Source organism: Onychostruthus taczanowskii, unplaced genomic scaffold, assembly GCF_017590055.1.
Source record: "Onychostruthus taczanowskii isolate IOZ18803 unplaced genomic scaffold, ASM1759005v1 scaffold138, whole genome shotgun sequence".
Classification (NCBI taxonomy): Eukaryota; Metazoa; Chordata; class Aves; order Passeriformes; family Passeridae; genus Onychostruthus; species Onychostruthus taczanowskii.
In genome coordinates, this window is record NW_024498551.1 from 1,044,570 (window position 1) to 1,056,473 (window position 11,904).

General features: G+C 59.8%; 2 protein-coding genes across 5 annotated transcripts; one reads left to right on the forward strand and one right to left on the reverse strand.

Annotated features, from left to right (window-relative positions):
* Nucleotides 1-452: 452 nt before the first annotated feature.
* Nucleotides 453-8,328, reverse strand: UBE2Q1 (ubiquitin conjugating enzyme E2 Q1). 3 transcript variants are annotated; one of them, XM_041397204.1, is made up of 13 exons: nt 7,888-8,328; nt 6,699-6,803; nt 6,298-6,402; nt 5,931-5,981; nt 3,905-4,045; nt 3,261-3,345; nt 2,773-2,833; nt 2,176-2,266; nt 2,035-2,093; nt 1,734-1,782; nt 1,482-1,577; nt 1,279-1,345; nt 453-875 (listed from the first exon to the last, which is right to left on the reverse strand). In XM_041397204.1, the coding sequence occupies exons 1-13, from the start codon at nt 8,311-8,313 to the stop codon at nt 844-846; spliced, it is 1,368 nt and encodes a 455-aa protein (XP_041253138.1). In that variant the 5' UTR covers nt 8,314-8,328; the 3' UTR covers nt 453-843. The 3 variants fall into 3 exon arrangements, 2 of the variants coding, with proteins under 2 accessions (XP_041253138.1, XP_041253139.1); XM_041397205.1 differs by having other exon boundaries at nt 7,201-8,108; XR_005952114.1 differs by lacking the exons at nt 453-875; nt 1,279-1,345; nt 1,482-1,577; nt 1,734-1,782 and adding an exon at nt 2,356-2,548 and having other exon boundaries at nt 2,057-2,093.
* Nucleotides 8,329-8,753: 425 nt separating this feature from the next.
* Nucleotides 8,754-11,904, forward strand: CHRNB2 (cholinergic receptor nicotinic beta 2 subunit). 2 transcript variants are annotated; one of them, XM_041397203.1, is made up of 6 exons: nt 8,754-8,861; nt 9,398-9,543; nt 9,642-9,686; nt 9,927-10,036; nt 10,154-11,114; nt 11,633-11,904. In XM_041397203.1, exons 1-6 carry the CDS (start codon nt 8,819-8,821, stop codon nt 11,801-11,803), a joined length of 1,476 nt encoding a protein of 491 aa, XP_041253137.1. In that variant the 5' UTR covers nt 8,754-8,818; the 3' UTR covers nt 11,804-11,904. The 2 variants fall into 2 exon arrangements, with proteins under 2 accessions (XP_041253137.1, XP_041253136.1); XM_041397202.1 differs by having other exon boundaries at nt 8,762-9,543.

An 11,904-nucleotide genomic window follows, 5' to 3' on the forward strand; every position in this document is an offset into this window, starting at 1 on the left:
GGATGGGGACAAGGGGCTCAGCCTCCATGCGTGGCTAGTGGAGAGAAACAGGACAAAGCTCAGGCCTCAGCTCATCTTACTGCTTGGCAAGAGAACAGGGAGAAGTGTGGGGTGGGAGCTGGCAGCCCTGGGATACACCCACAGACCCTTCCTCCACTGCAGGAGAGGACAGCCTCACAGATGTCCCCCTCTGTGCTTCGAGGTGCAAGTCTGCAGTTTATACAGAAAAGCTGGGTTTGCCCAGGGAAGATGGGGCAGAAACCCTGCTCCCTTTGTGCCAAAAAAGAAAAGGGCTTTTCTTCTCCCAAGGCAATTGCACCAAGTCTTCCTGCAGGGCTTGGGCCCGCCACAGCTCCACCGACTGCCTCACCCTGGGACCAGGGCTGCAGCAGGGTTTGCAGGGCACAACCCACCCAGCAGGAGCTTGGAAAAAATTAGTTAGACCAGCATTCTCAAATTAACAAACTGTAATTTTTCTCCAAAGATACATTTTCCATACACATCCATCATACACCGTAACAAAAAAAAGCAGTGTACATGAAATAAGAAAATAAATTAAATCCATAGCATAGGTAAGGAGGATGCTCTAGACTGGAGTAGAGTCAAAAGTTTCCAGCAATACAAGAGGCTCAAGAGTTTGTTTTAATAAGAATGCCTGCTAGCATGGGCCCAGCAAGTGTTCTGGGTCAGTCCAACTCCTTAAACAGTTATTTAGAGTTTTGAACAGCCAGTATTGTCCTGCAACAGGCAGAGCTATTACATCCTGGGAGAAAGCCAAGAGGCATCACTAAGATCCAAGTAGAGCATCCAGAAGATATTCAGATTGGTCCTGCAGCATCCACACTAGCCATCCTCCTTGGGTGGTGTATACCAGCCTGGAATGAGGAGAGATCTGTGAGGGAGGAAACTGCACCTGGAGAAGCTGTCAAAAGCAGCCAAGTCCCACTTCTTAAGGGCCACATATTCCTGATGACTGGGAGGCTTTCCCTCTGGCTGACTTCCCAACACCACACAGGCAAACACAGAATCATTCAGGTTGAAAAAGACCTCTCAGACCATCGAGTCCAAGCCATCAGTGAGGTGCTGCCTCTAGTTACAGCCACCAGAGACCAGCACTGGGCAGCAGAGAGGACAGCAGCACTCTGCAGCCACACTATGTTACAGCAGCTGCCACTGCTGCTGTCACCTCCGCACCTAAGGCAGGATAAAACTCGAGTGGCTTGTCTGGGGAGCTCAAACAAGCAAGGGAACATGCAGGCCCTCTCCCTCAGTCCTTACCATTCTTCTCATGGATCTGAACCAGGGACTTGTAGGACTGCTGTGCTCTTGTCAGGCTATACTGGTTCTGCAAGGGAAGGCAAGGAGACCGTCAGTCCAGCAGGAACCTTGGGGAAGCCATCCCATGCACCTTCCCTGTGCAGCCAGACCTGGCTGTGCCCCCATCTGCCACCCCCCATTCTCCTACACTGCCCAGGCCCTACCTTGTTGGCTCCAAATTGTACTCGTGCCTTCCCTTTCACCAGCGTTGCACTGATCTGCATGATCACCGACTCGATGGAGTAGGCACTACTCCAGCCCTTAGGGACGAAACACACAGTGAGGCCAGACCCACCCACCTGTGCTCCCAGAGCCCCCAGAGCCTTCCCCAGCTCTGGCAGGCAGTGGTAGGGCAGGAGCTGTCAGGAATACCGAGTGTGGTATGCAGAACAGCTCCCCCAGGGACCAGCACCCACCTGTTTCGTAAGCAGCTCCATGCAGATGGCACCACCACCCAAAACATACCTGGGAAGGAATCAGACAAAGTTACCACACAGACAGATGTGATCGTACCCAACCACTGCTCCAGAGGTGAAACACCTTCTCTGATTAGATTTCTGATGGAAAAAATATGCTAAAAACTCCATCATTGCTGTCTGCTTCCCAATGGCAAACCCATGACAAGGAAGTCACGGGGCTGCACAGCTCTGGATAAACCCAGTGAAACTGCTGCAGGAAGCAGCACTGCAGAGGAGAGAGAGAGAGACAGTTACTCACCCCCCTGACAGCACCGGGGATACAACCCTTACAAATGGTGGATCAAAAGGAAAGTTATCCTGCAATGAGAGAAGGGAAGCAGAGCCATTGAGTTCTCTGAGGAGAACGGGTCAGGCATCTCTCGGGGAAGGGGAGCCTTACTTTAAAAGAGAAGTTGAGGAGGATGAAATCTGTTCCTTCTTTCTCTTTGAGGATTTGAAGATCGTTGTGCAAAGCGCTGTCCTCGTCAACCCTGTGACAGGAAAACCCCAGAGGGTCAGGCAAGGCCGTGCACCTCAGGCCAGCCGTGCTCGCTGCCACCACAGCCCGGAGCTGCCGTACCTGCACAGCCGGGCAGCCCCGTGGACAGCACGGGCTGCCAGCATTCTGCTTCTGGTTTGCAGAGAAGACCATCACACCCCTTTTCCATGCTGCCAGCTTAAAAATAAAGGCTGCCTGGCCCAAGGAAAAGGCAGCACTGGTGTCTGGAGGGTGTGAAAGCTCAGGGTTTGCCTGCTGCACCTCTTTCCGGACTCTAGGAACAGCAGAGACTTGCAGAGCCCTCCGATTACCTCATCTTGCCTGGAGATATCATCTCCTTTTTGTCGTGGAGACAGCAAGCCAGCTGCCTGAGAGATGCTAACTCAAGGTCTGCTTGGTGCTCGCCTGCCATGCTCATGTCCCCTCTGCTCACAGGGACTTCCTGGTCCCATCACCAAAACCCACCAAAAATGCATGATCCCAAGCTGGGCCACCTACTTCAGGAGTTTGACGTTCCAATCGTACAGGCTGTCATTCACTAGTTCAACTGCATAGTATCCTGCAAGGAGAACACAGGGGGTCATTGTGGGGGGACACTGAGAGGGGGTTGAGCCATCACCCAGACTTCAAACTCCCTGGGCCCTGCAGCACAACTTCATTTGGGCACTGTCCCTCCATGAAAAGCAGTGCCTGTCCAGGACAGTCCTGAGGGCAGCAGGCTCTTTCTCTGAGTCCCTGGGCTCAGGAAAGGAGTAGGAACACCATTCCCCTCACAGTCACATGACTCTCCAACCCACAGCATGCTCTTCACGTACATCCAGCAATGGCAGGGAAGAGAGAGGGTAAGGTGGTTTTGTTCACTCTTGACAGAGCCACAGCCATCCAATGCTGTAGATCCTCCCCCTCAGCTGAGCAGCACAAGGCCCACTGGGTACCCCACGGGGGGAGAAGGAATCCTCCTGCCCAGAGCTCCTGGCAGCACTCACCGCCCTTGAAACTTGGTGATCGGTAAATATCCCTGAGCTCCTTCATTAGCCGGTCAGTGGCCTGCACAGACCCAGACACTGCACCCTGCAAGGAACAGCGAGGGGAAAGTTGTATTGTTATGCTGCACCCAACCATGGCTACTGCTCTAGGAGGCCAACACCTGAGCTATAACTCGGTCCAGCCTCTGTACCAGACTGTATCCTGCCTGTCACCTCTGAGCCAGTCCTTCTTCCCAAATATGTCACCTCAGGCAGCAAAGCTCACAACAGAAACACCTCTGTGTCCTCTCCACTGTCCTAGAATCTTAGCCCAGGGGTACACAAGCACAGTCCACCTCCACAGCCCCAGGTGACTGTGAGGGCACAGCTCCAGTGGCAGAAGGAGCCCCAGATCTTGCTGCAGGAGGACTGCCCCATGAGGCACCAATGTCCCTGGGGTCACCCAGTGCCCTCCCTGAGCTGCAGAGGCAGTTCACAGACTCCTCTGCTTCAGCCCCATCAGCCCTGGAGAACTGGTACTGCTGTACCTTTGGCTGGGGACAGCCCCTCTGATTTAGGGCTGGAGGGCTGGCAAGGGCCTCCATCACTCTTGCCCTTGAGTCCCTCTGCTTCCCCAGCCCACCTGCCCACTGGGCGACACGTACATTTAAGTAATCTTGCCTCTGGTTCTTTTTTATTTTCTCTAAAATGGCCAGGTTTTCTTTCCCAATGCCTTCATCCTCCGTCTTTCTCCCATCTGCCGGCTCTTCCTCTTTCATCTCATAGTGGTCCAAGTCCTCAGTGTCCTGGGAAGGGAAGAGGAAAGCTCAAAGAGATGTGCCTTTGCTCCTCCCTGCTCTGAGTGCTGAGCTGCCCTGACCCAGGAAGGATTCCTAGTGCAACTCTTTCAGCATGTGAATCCCAGCTCCTGATCTGAGGTACAAACAGAGTGGAAGGCACAAGGTCTGGGCACTCAGCTGGGCTCATATGAGCCCTTTGTTTGCTGGATTGTCTTTTGTTATGTCTCATGCCTGTTTATAATGACCCATTAATCTCTCACTCCTCAGCAAGCCCCACATAACCATGACCCTGGATCTTGGCACACCTGTGGCTTCAGCAGCTTGTGCCACGCTGCTGGGTGACTGGAACAAAGCACAGCCCCGTGCCACAGTGCTGCCAGGCCACCTGGGCCCCTGGGCTAGCCAAACCCTAACAGGGACACAGGTCACTGGCACCAGGAGAAGAACAGACCCCTGCACCCAAATCCAGCTGCATGGGATGTTACTCCCTCAAAAAGAGTGGGGATTTCACAGCAGGTCTCTCATTAGATCTGCTCAGAACACCCCAAGTGTAGTACCTGACCCCAGAAGAGCCTTTGGCCCTCACTGTTTCCCAAAATAACATGTGGCAATGCAAGCCCCAGATGGGAAAAAACAGTTGCAGCCATCTGGGCCCACTGCAGAAATCTGTCCCCATGCACACAGGGTTCAGCTGCCTGGAAATGGCTGTGGGCATGCACAGCTCCAGCACTGGCACTAAATCCTCTGAACAAGTGTTTACTCTGGCCTCTCTGGGCTAGTCATGGCTACTGAGCAGTGTTTTTGGAAGGGCTTGGACACTTTTAGACTCACACAGGAAAATAGATCCTCCTAGAAAATCCCTCTATTAGATTAACCTGCATAATGAATCTGTGTGCCAGGACACAGTTCTGCTGCTCCACTCCTCCACAGAGCTGAACAAATCCCACTGCTCAGCACAAAACCTTTGCTCTACATGAGCGTTCTCCCTCCACAACGCCTGGCATTAGCAAAAAGCACAAGGGGGAATGCTCAGCTCCTCGGGATTTATTTTTCCAGCCTACAGGAGTGGAGGCCTTGTGCACACTGATTTGCCATAAAGCTGCAGATTTGCAGATTCACACGGTTATGCTGGTTCCAGTTTAACCCTCCCCCTTTTCCCTGTGGACGCTAGCAAAGCCCAACCTTAATTTAGCAAGCAATTAACTTTGCCAAAACCCCCCAACTGCTGGGGTGCTGCTGCTCAGTGACCTGCCCCCAGGCTCCACAGCACTGCTGACTCAGTGCCCGTGCTGTTCTCGTGTCTGAGGCATTGCTAAACGTCACCATGGAGATTCAAGATTATTCCACCCACTTCCACAGATCTCTAAACTGCAAACCAAACAACCAGAGCCTGTGGGTTGTGCAGCAAGGTGCCCTCAGCTTGCAGTGAAGTGTGGCTGCCTCCACCACTGCTGGCAATCAGCTCACTTGCACACTCAGCCACCTGACCTCATCCTCTCTGTGGGAGTTCCATGCAACAGAGATTTCCCTGCCAGCAACAGCAACCCAGAAATCCATCCCTCTCGCAGGAATTTCAGCCTTTAGAGAACAGCACATACTGTCCAAGCAGCTCTGCTCACAGCTCATCCACATGCCTCTGGAGGCCACGGCTACATGGCCATGCTCAGCCTCTCTGCTCTCCCGGGGTTTGTGAATAGACAGAGCCCAGCTGTGCCTCAGAATCCTCAGCATCAAAATGCGAAGAAGCATCCAGCCTTTGGTCTAAACTTCCCTGTCTGGTGGCTGCAAGCTTCTCCCAGGCTTCTACCCCTGTACCCTTGCACCCTGCAGCACCTTTCTCCTTGTGCTCAGCTCTCTGGCACATATCCTCACACACTAAGGTGGCACTTACCTCTGGCATCTCTTCATCTTCCTCTTCAGAGGACACCTCTTCCTGGGTGCTCTGTGGAGAGGATAGGGATGGAGATTGTGTGGTCAGCATCCTGGGAAAATGCTCTCCTGCCTTCCCAGATGCTTCCAAGGTGAGGTCAAACAGGGATGAACAAGCAGAACCAAATTAAAAGCAAAGGGCAGCTGAGAGCCTTTACAAGAAACAGCACCAAGGCCCAGCAGAGCATGTTGGCATCACCCAGGACAGGAATCCAATCTCTCATCCACTGTGTTCCTCTTCTGGTAACCCCCAGAAGCCTCCAGAGCAAACATCAGGGAACTTGTGACTTGTTTTCTGAGCTCTGGGAGCCTCTTCCTGAGCCACTTACCTGTTCTGCCGGCAGAGGCTGGTCCAACATTTCAACATCTGGATGTTGGGGGAGGTTGTAGAGTTTGCACAGGTCAGAGATGATTCGCTTCAGGTGCTGCAAAAGCTGTCCAGAGAACGGAAGGTCAGTGAAGTGTGGGGAGCCCCGTGCCCAGCTGAGCCTCAGCCCTGCAGCCAGCCAGCAAAGGCCTCACTGCTCCCTCCTGATACAAGCAGCAGGAGACACGGGTGCAAAATCCCACCCCGGCATCAAATGATGTCAGAGAAGTTCATCCCAAACATCTGGAACGTTTATGAGACCAGAGGCAATCCCCACTTCAGGCAGCTGGGGACATGTAAGCAGGGAGTTACCCTCCAAAAGTTGCCAGGCTCCCCTCCCCCAGGCAGCAGAGCACATCTCACCAAGGTGTTTCCTTTCCTGACTTCCACCAGCCTCTCCAGGATAGCTGCCAGGTTGGGATCATCTGACTCCACAGACCAGATTGGGGGAACAGCTGGATAAGACTCCTGCACAGGGGAAAGGGGGTGTTGGTGGCATGGAGGCCGCTGTGGAGCACAGAGCAGTGAGCCAGACGGGGTGGGGGCTGAAGATCCCTCTGTACCACAGAGATCAGGCCACAGGTGACTGATCCACCCTGCAGCATAAACCTGGGCTGAGGGCAACACAAACCCCTACTGGGACCCTGCTGGGCTGGCTCTGGGCTGTGTCCCCCTGGCCCAGGGCTGAACACAGAGGGAGGACAGTGGCATTTTGGCCACTCCTCTGCCCGTGGGGCCACTGGGGGTGGAAGGCAGTAGAGGCAGGACACTGAGGGCATCCCACGTTGCACACTGCCTACTACCCTCACCAGCAGTTACAGGTGAACCTGGCAGCACCCACGCAGAGCAGAGGCCAAGCAGGTACCTTTAATCCAGGACAAGGCCTCTGGCAACACTCCCAACATGCCCCTCCAGAAAATCCTGGTCATTAGTCCCATTGAGAATCTACACATGGGGCTGTCCAAGCTCTGCTAGCCCTCCTCGTCTGGAGACACAAACCAGCTGGAACTCGTGACCAAAGAGGGCATCAGCACACCGGCACCGAGCCATCCAGCACCGGGATCCCTAAAACACCGGTGCGGATGAACCAGAGCAGGGTGACGCTGAATCCGCAGGTGTCTCCTCTCCGGGGAGATCAGGGCCCGCCGGGAAACCCTCCGAAACAAACCCGGGGGAAGCAGGGAGAACGAGGGCGGCCTCAGGGGCTCCACGCCTGGGCACGAGCAGCGGGACAGGGCTGGGGGTTCCAAACACCACGGGGAACGGCCTGCTCTCGCACACCGGGGCGGCGGGAGCGCCGCCGGGCACTGCGCCCCGGCCGTTCTCTGCGTGAGCCGCGGCCCCGAGGAGCTCGCGCGGCCGGCGGGGCGCTCCCGCGGGGGGACGGGGGCAGCCGCCCGCCGCAGCCAGCGCAGGGACGTTGGGGCACAGGCCCGGCTCACCCCGGGCCCCAACGGCGACAGCCCCGTCCCCGCGAAGGAGCAGCCGCTCGGTCCCGGGGCCGCCTCGCGGTGCCCCGCAGAGCCCGGGCCCGCCGCCCCCCGGGCCTCACCGTGATGTTGCAGTGAATACGGACGGGTCCCGGCGGCGGCCCCCGGGAGGCAGAGGCGCCGGCGCGGGCCCCGGCCCCCGGGACGAACTCGCAGCTGATCTCGTCCGGGCAGGCGCTGCCGATGCGGAACCGCTCGTGGCCGCGGTGAAAGATGGACTCGAGCAGCCGCAGCTCCCGCCTCAGGAGCCGCCCGGCGGGGGCCGCCGCCACCTCGGCCCCGCTCCGCCCGGGTCCCCCCGCCGCCGCCTGCGCCCTCGCCGCCTCCTCCGGCCCCGCCCGCTGCATCTTCCCATGGAGGGACCCGCTCCGCCGCCGCCGCCGCCGCAGCCCCGGAGCCCGCCCAAGATGGCGGCGGGACGGCCCCGCTCCCGGAAGTGCCGTCGCCGGAACGGGCGGGGCGGCCCCGCCGGAAGCGTCTCGCGACATACGGGAAGTGACGCTCAGTAAGCCCCGGGGAAGAGGGCGGGGCCGGCGGGGGGCCCCGCCCCTGCCGGGGGGGGGGGGGGACCCCCGCCCCTGCCGGGGGGGTCACCGGGGGTCACGGGGGGCACCGGGCACGGCCGAGCCCGGCGGGGACAGGGCTCCGCAAGGCCCGGCGGGGACGGGGCTCCGCAAGGCCCGGCAGTGCCGGCTCCGAGACCCCCTACGGGCGTACGGCGGCGGCCGCGGGGCTCCGCTCCCGGCTTCCACCCGCCAACTCTCCCGCCCTCCCGTTCAGATCCCGGCCCGGGGCTCCGCCGCCCCGCTGGCCGTGCAGGTGCCCCGGTGGAGCGGCGGGCCGGGGGAGCTCAGACCCCGCCGCCGTGTCCCCGGGCCGCGGCGGGGCGGAGGCGGGGGCGGCCCCGGGGCCGCTGACGGCGAGCACCTCGGACAGCGCCCGGCCAGAACCGCGGACAGCGCCGGGTGCCGGTGGCGGCGCCGGGCCGCCCCCATGGCGCTGCTCCGCGTCCTCTGCCTTCTCGCTGCCCTCAGACGTAAGTGCCGGGGCTGTGGGGGATGGCACCGGCACAGGCGGGGAGGGGACCGGACCGGACCGGGCCGGGCCCGGGGGCTGCGCCTGTTGCACAGGACGGGTCCGGAGTGGGGCCGGTACCGGCCGTTCCGCGGTGCCGGTGCCACCGGCGCTCCCCGAGCGCCCCGGGGCTGTGCGGCCGCCGCGGGCTCGGGCTCCCCGAGGCGGTGCCCGGGGTGGGCAGGAACCGACAGGAACGGGGAGGGGGTGTCACGAACGGGCAGGAATGGCGGGGAGGGCGGAGAGGAACCCCCAGCGCTGTCCAGCCGCTCGCCCCCACTCACGGAGCCCCTGAGCCCGCCCGTTCGCCCCCGGCCCTCCCCGCTCCGTGCCCGGCTGTGACACCCACACCCCACCAGCATGCGCCCCATCGTTCCTGCTCTTGGGCTGCCAGGCACAGAGCCCCAGACCGGGTACAGGCTCTGTCCCGGGGGGGCCCCGGACCCTCGTGGGGGGCCCTGCCTGCCGCCATGGGGCTCAGGCTCGGCCGTGCCCCAGGGAGCCTGGGCACAGACACGGAGGAGCGGCTGGTTGAGTACCTGCTGGACCCTGCACGCTACAACAAGCTGATCCGGCCGGCGACCAATGGCTCGGAGCTGGTGACCGTGCAGCTGATGGTGTCGCTGGCGCAGCTCATCAGCGTGGTGAGTTGGCCAGGACTCTGCTCCCCAACCCCCTGGGCAAGCGAGGGGGCCCCAAACCCTCCCAGCACCCTGGGTGACTGGCCCTTCTCTCTCTGCAGCATGAGCGGGAGCAGATCATGACCACGAATGTCTGGCTGACCCAGGTGGGCACCCTGGACTCTTATGTGGCCCTGAGAACCCTATGTCCACCCTGCCTCAGGATTTCTCAGCCCCTGCCTTGAGACCCATCCCTATCCCATACATCCTGTGTGGGACCCTAATGTCTACCCTGCCCTTTTAGAGCCCCCCATAAAGCCTGTGTCCCCCCTGTCCTGAACCACCCCCTTGCCCCAGGCCCCCGCCCTGTGGCTGGGCTGGGCTCGGCTGATCCCACCTGTCCTCAGGAGTGGGAGGACTATCGCCTCACGTGGAAGCCTGAGGACTTTGACAACATGAAGAAGGTCCGCTTGCCCTCCAAGCACATCTGGCTGCCTGATGTGGTGCTCTACAACAAGTAGGTCATTTTTAGGGGGGGCTATGTGTTCCCCAGCCCCACCCAGGGCAGGGGGCCATGTTGTTGTACTGCTGGGGCTGACAACAGCAGGACTGACAGCAGCTCTCTTCACCCCAGCGCCGATGGGATGTACGAGGTTTCCTTTTACTCCAACGCGGTGATCTCCTACGATGGCAGCATCTTCTGGCTGCCACCTGCCATCTACAAGAGCGCGTGCAAGATCGAGGTGAAGCACTTCCCCTTTGACCAGCAGAACTGCACCATGAAGTTCCGTTCCTGGACCTACGACCGCACCGAGATTGACCTGGTGCTGAAGAGCGAGGTGGCCAGCCTGGATGACTTCACACCCAGCGGCGAGTGGGACATCGTGGCGCTGCCGGGGCGGCGCAACGAGAACCCCGATGACTCCACCTACGTGGACATCACGTATGACTTCATCATTCGGCGTAAGCCGCTCTTCTACACCATCAACCTCATCATCCCCTGCATCCTCATTACCTCCCTGGCCATCCTTGTGTTTTATCTCCCATCTGACTGTGGCGAGAAGATGACACTCTGCATCTCTGTCCTGCTCGCCCTCACCGTCTTCCTCCTGCTCATCTCCAAGATCGTGCCACCCACCTCACTGGACGTGCCACTGGTGGGCAAGTATCTAATGTTCACCATGGTGCTGGTGACCTTCTCCATCGTCACCAGCGTCTGTGTCCTCAATGTGCACCACCGCTCGCCCACCACGCACACCATGCCGCCCTGGGTCCGCACCCTCTTCCTCCACAAGCTCCCGGCGCTGCTCTTCATGAAGCAGCCGCGGCAGAGCTGCGCCCGCCAGCGCCTGCGCCAGCGCCGGCACACGCAGGAACGCGCTGCTGCCGCCACTCTCTTCGTGCAGGCCGGTGCCCACACCTGCACCTGCTACGCCAACCCTGGCGCTGCCAAGGCCGAGGGGCTCAACGGCTACCGGGAGCGGCAGGGGCAGGCGCCGGGCCCCGCAGCGGGCTGCAGCTGTGGGCTGGAGGAGGCGGTGGACGGCGTGCGCTTCATCGCCGACCACATGCGCAGCGAGGACGACGATCAGAGCGTAAGTCGAGGTGGGCGGTGTGCACGTGGGAGGGGGCAGTGCTCAGGTGCTGGGGGGTGCGGGCAGAGCTGCAGGGTGCAGAGTGTGTTTTGGCTCACGGCTGCACCACAGGAAGTGATGTGCACAAGCACCAAGGGGATCCCTGCCTAGCCCCATGCCCAGTGAGGACCAGCACTGATCCCTGACCCACCACTGCAGTCCCATGCTGAAGCAGCTGCTTTGGAAACAGAGGAGGCTCCCAGGAGGCCTGGCCCTGCATGGCAGTCAGGCTGCAGATTCTGCAGAGTCCCCTCCCAGCTCTGCTCACTGGGAAAATGTTTCTTGGGCTCAGCAGTGTGGGTGACAGCAGGGGGAGTGAGCCCCATGAGGCCCACAGCAGGCTGGCAGGCAGCCCCAGGAGCTGCAGTGCTGAGGGAGCAGATTCGAGGCTCTGAGATATGCCAAATCCCCAGCTGGGGCAGTGTCAGGCAATACCCAAGGCCCCAGCCTGACCCAGCATTTTTCCTGGCCCCGTGCAGGTGAGCGAGGACTGGAAGTACGTGGCCATGGTCATCGACCGCCTCTTCCTATGGATCTTCGTCTTCGTCTGTGTCTTTGGCACCATTGGCATGTTCCTGCAGCCCCTCTTCCAGAACTACACCACCAACTCCCTGCTGCAGCTTGGCCAGGGCACCCCCACCTCCAAATAGCATGGGGAATGGCCAGTCCCAGGGCCGGAGAGCTGGGTACTGGGCTCAGGCAGCCCCTGCAAACCAATAAATACTTCCACAGGACCGGGCTGGTTCCATCT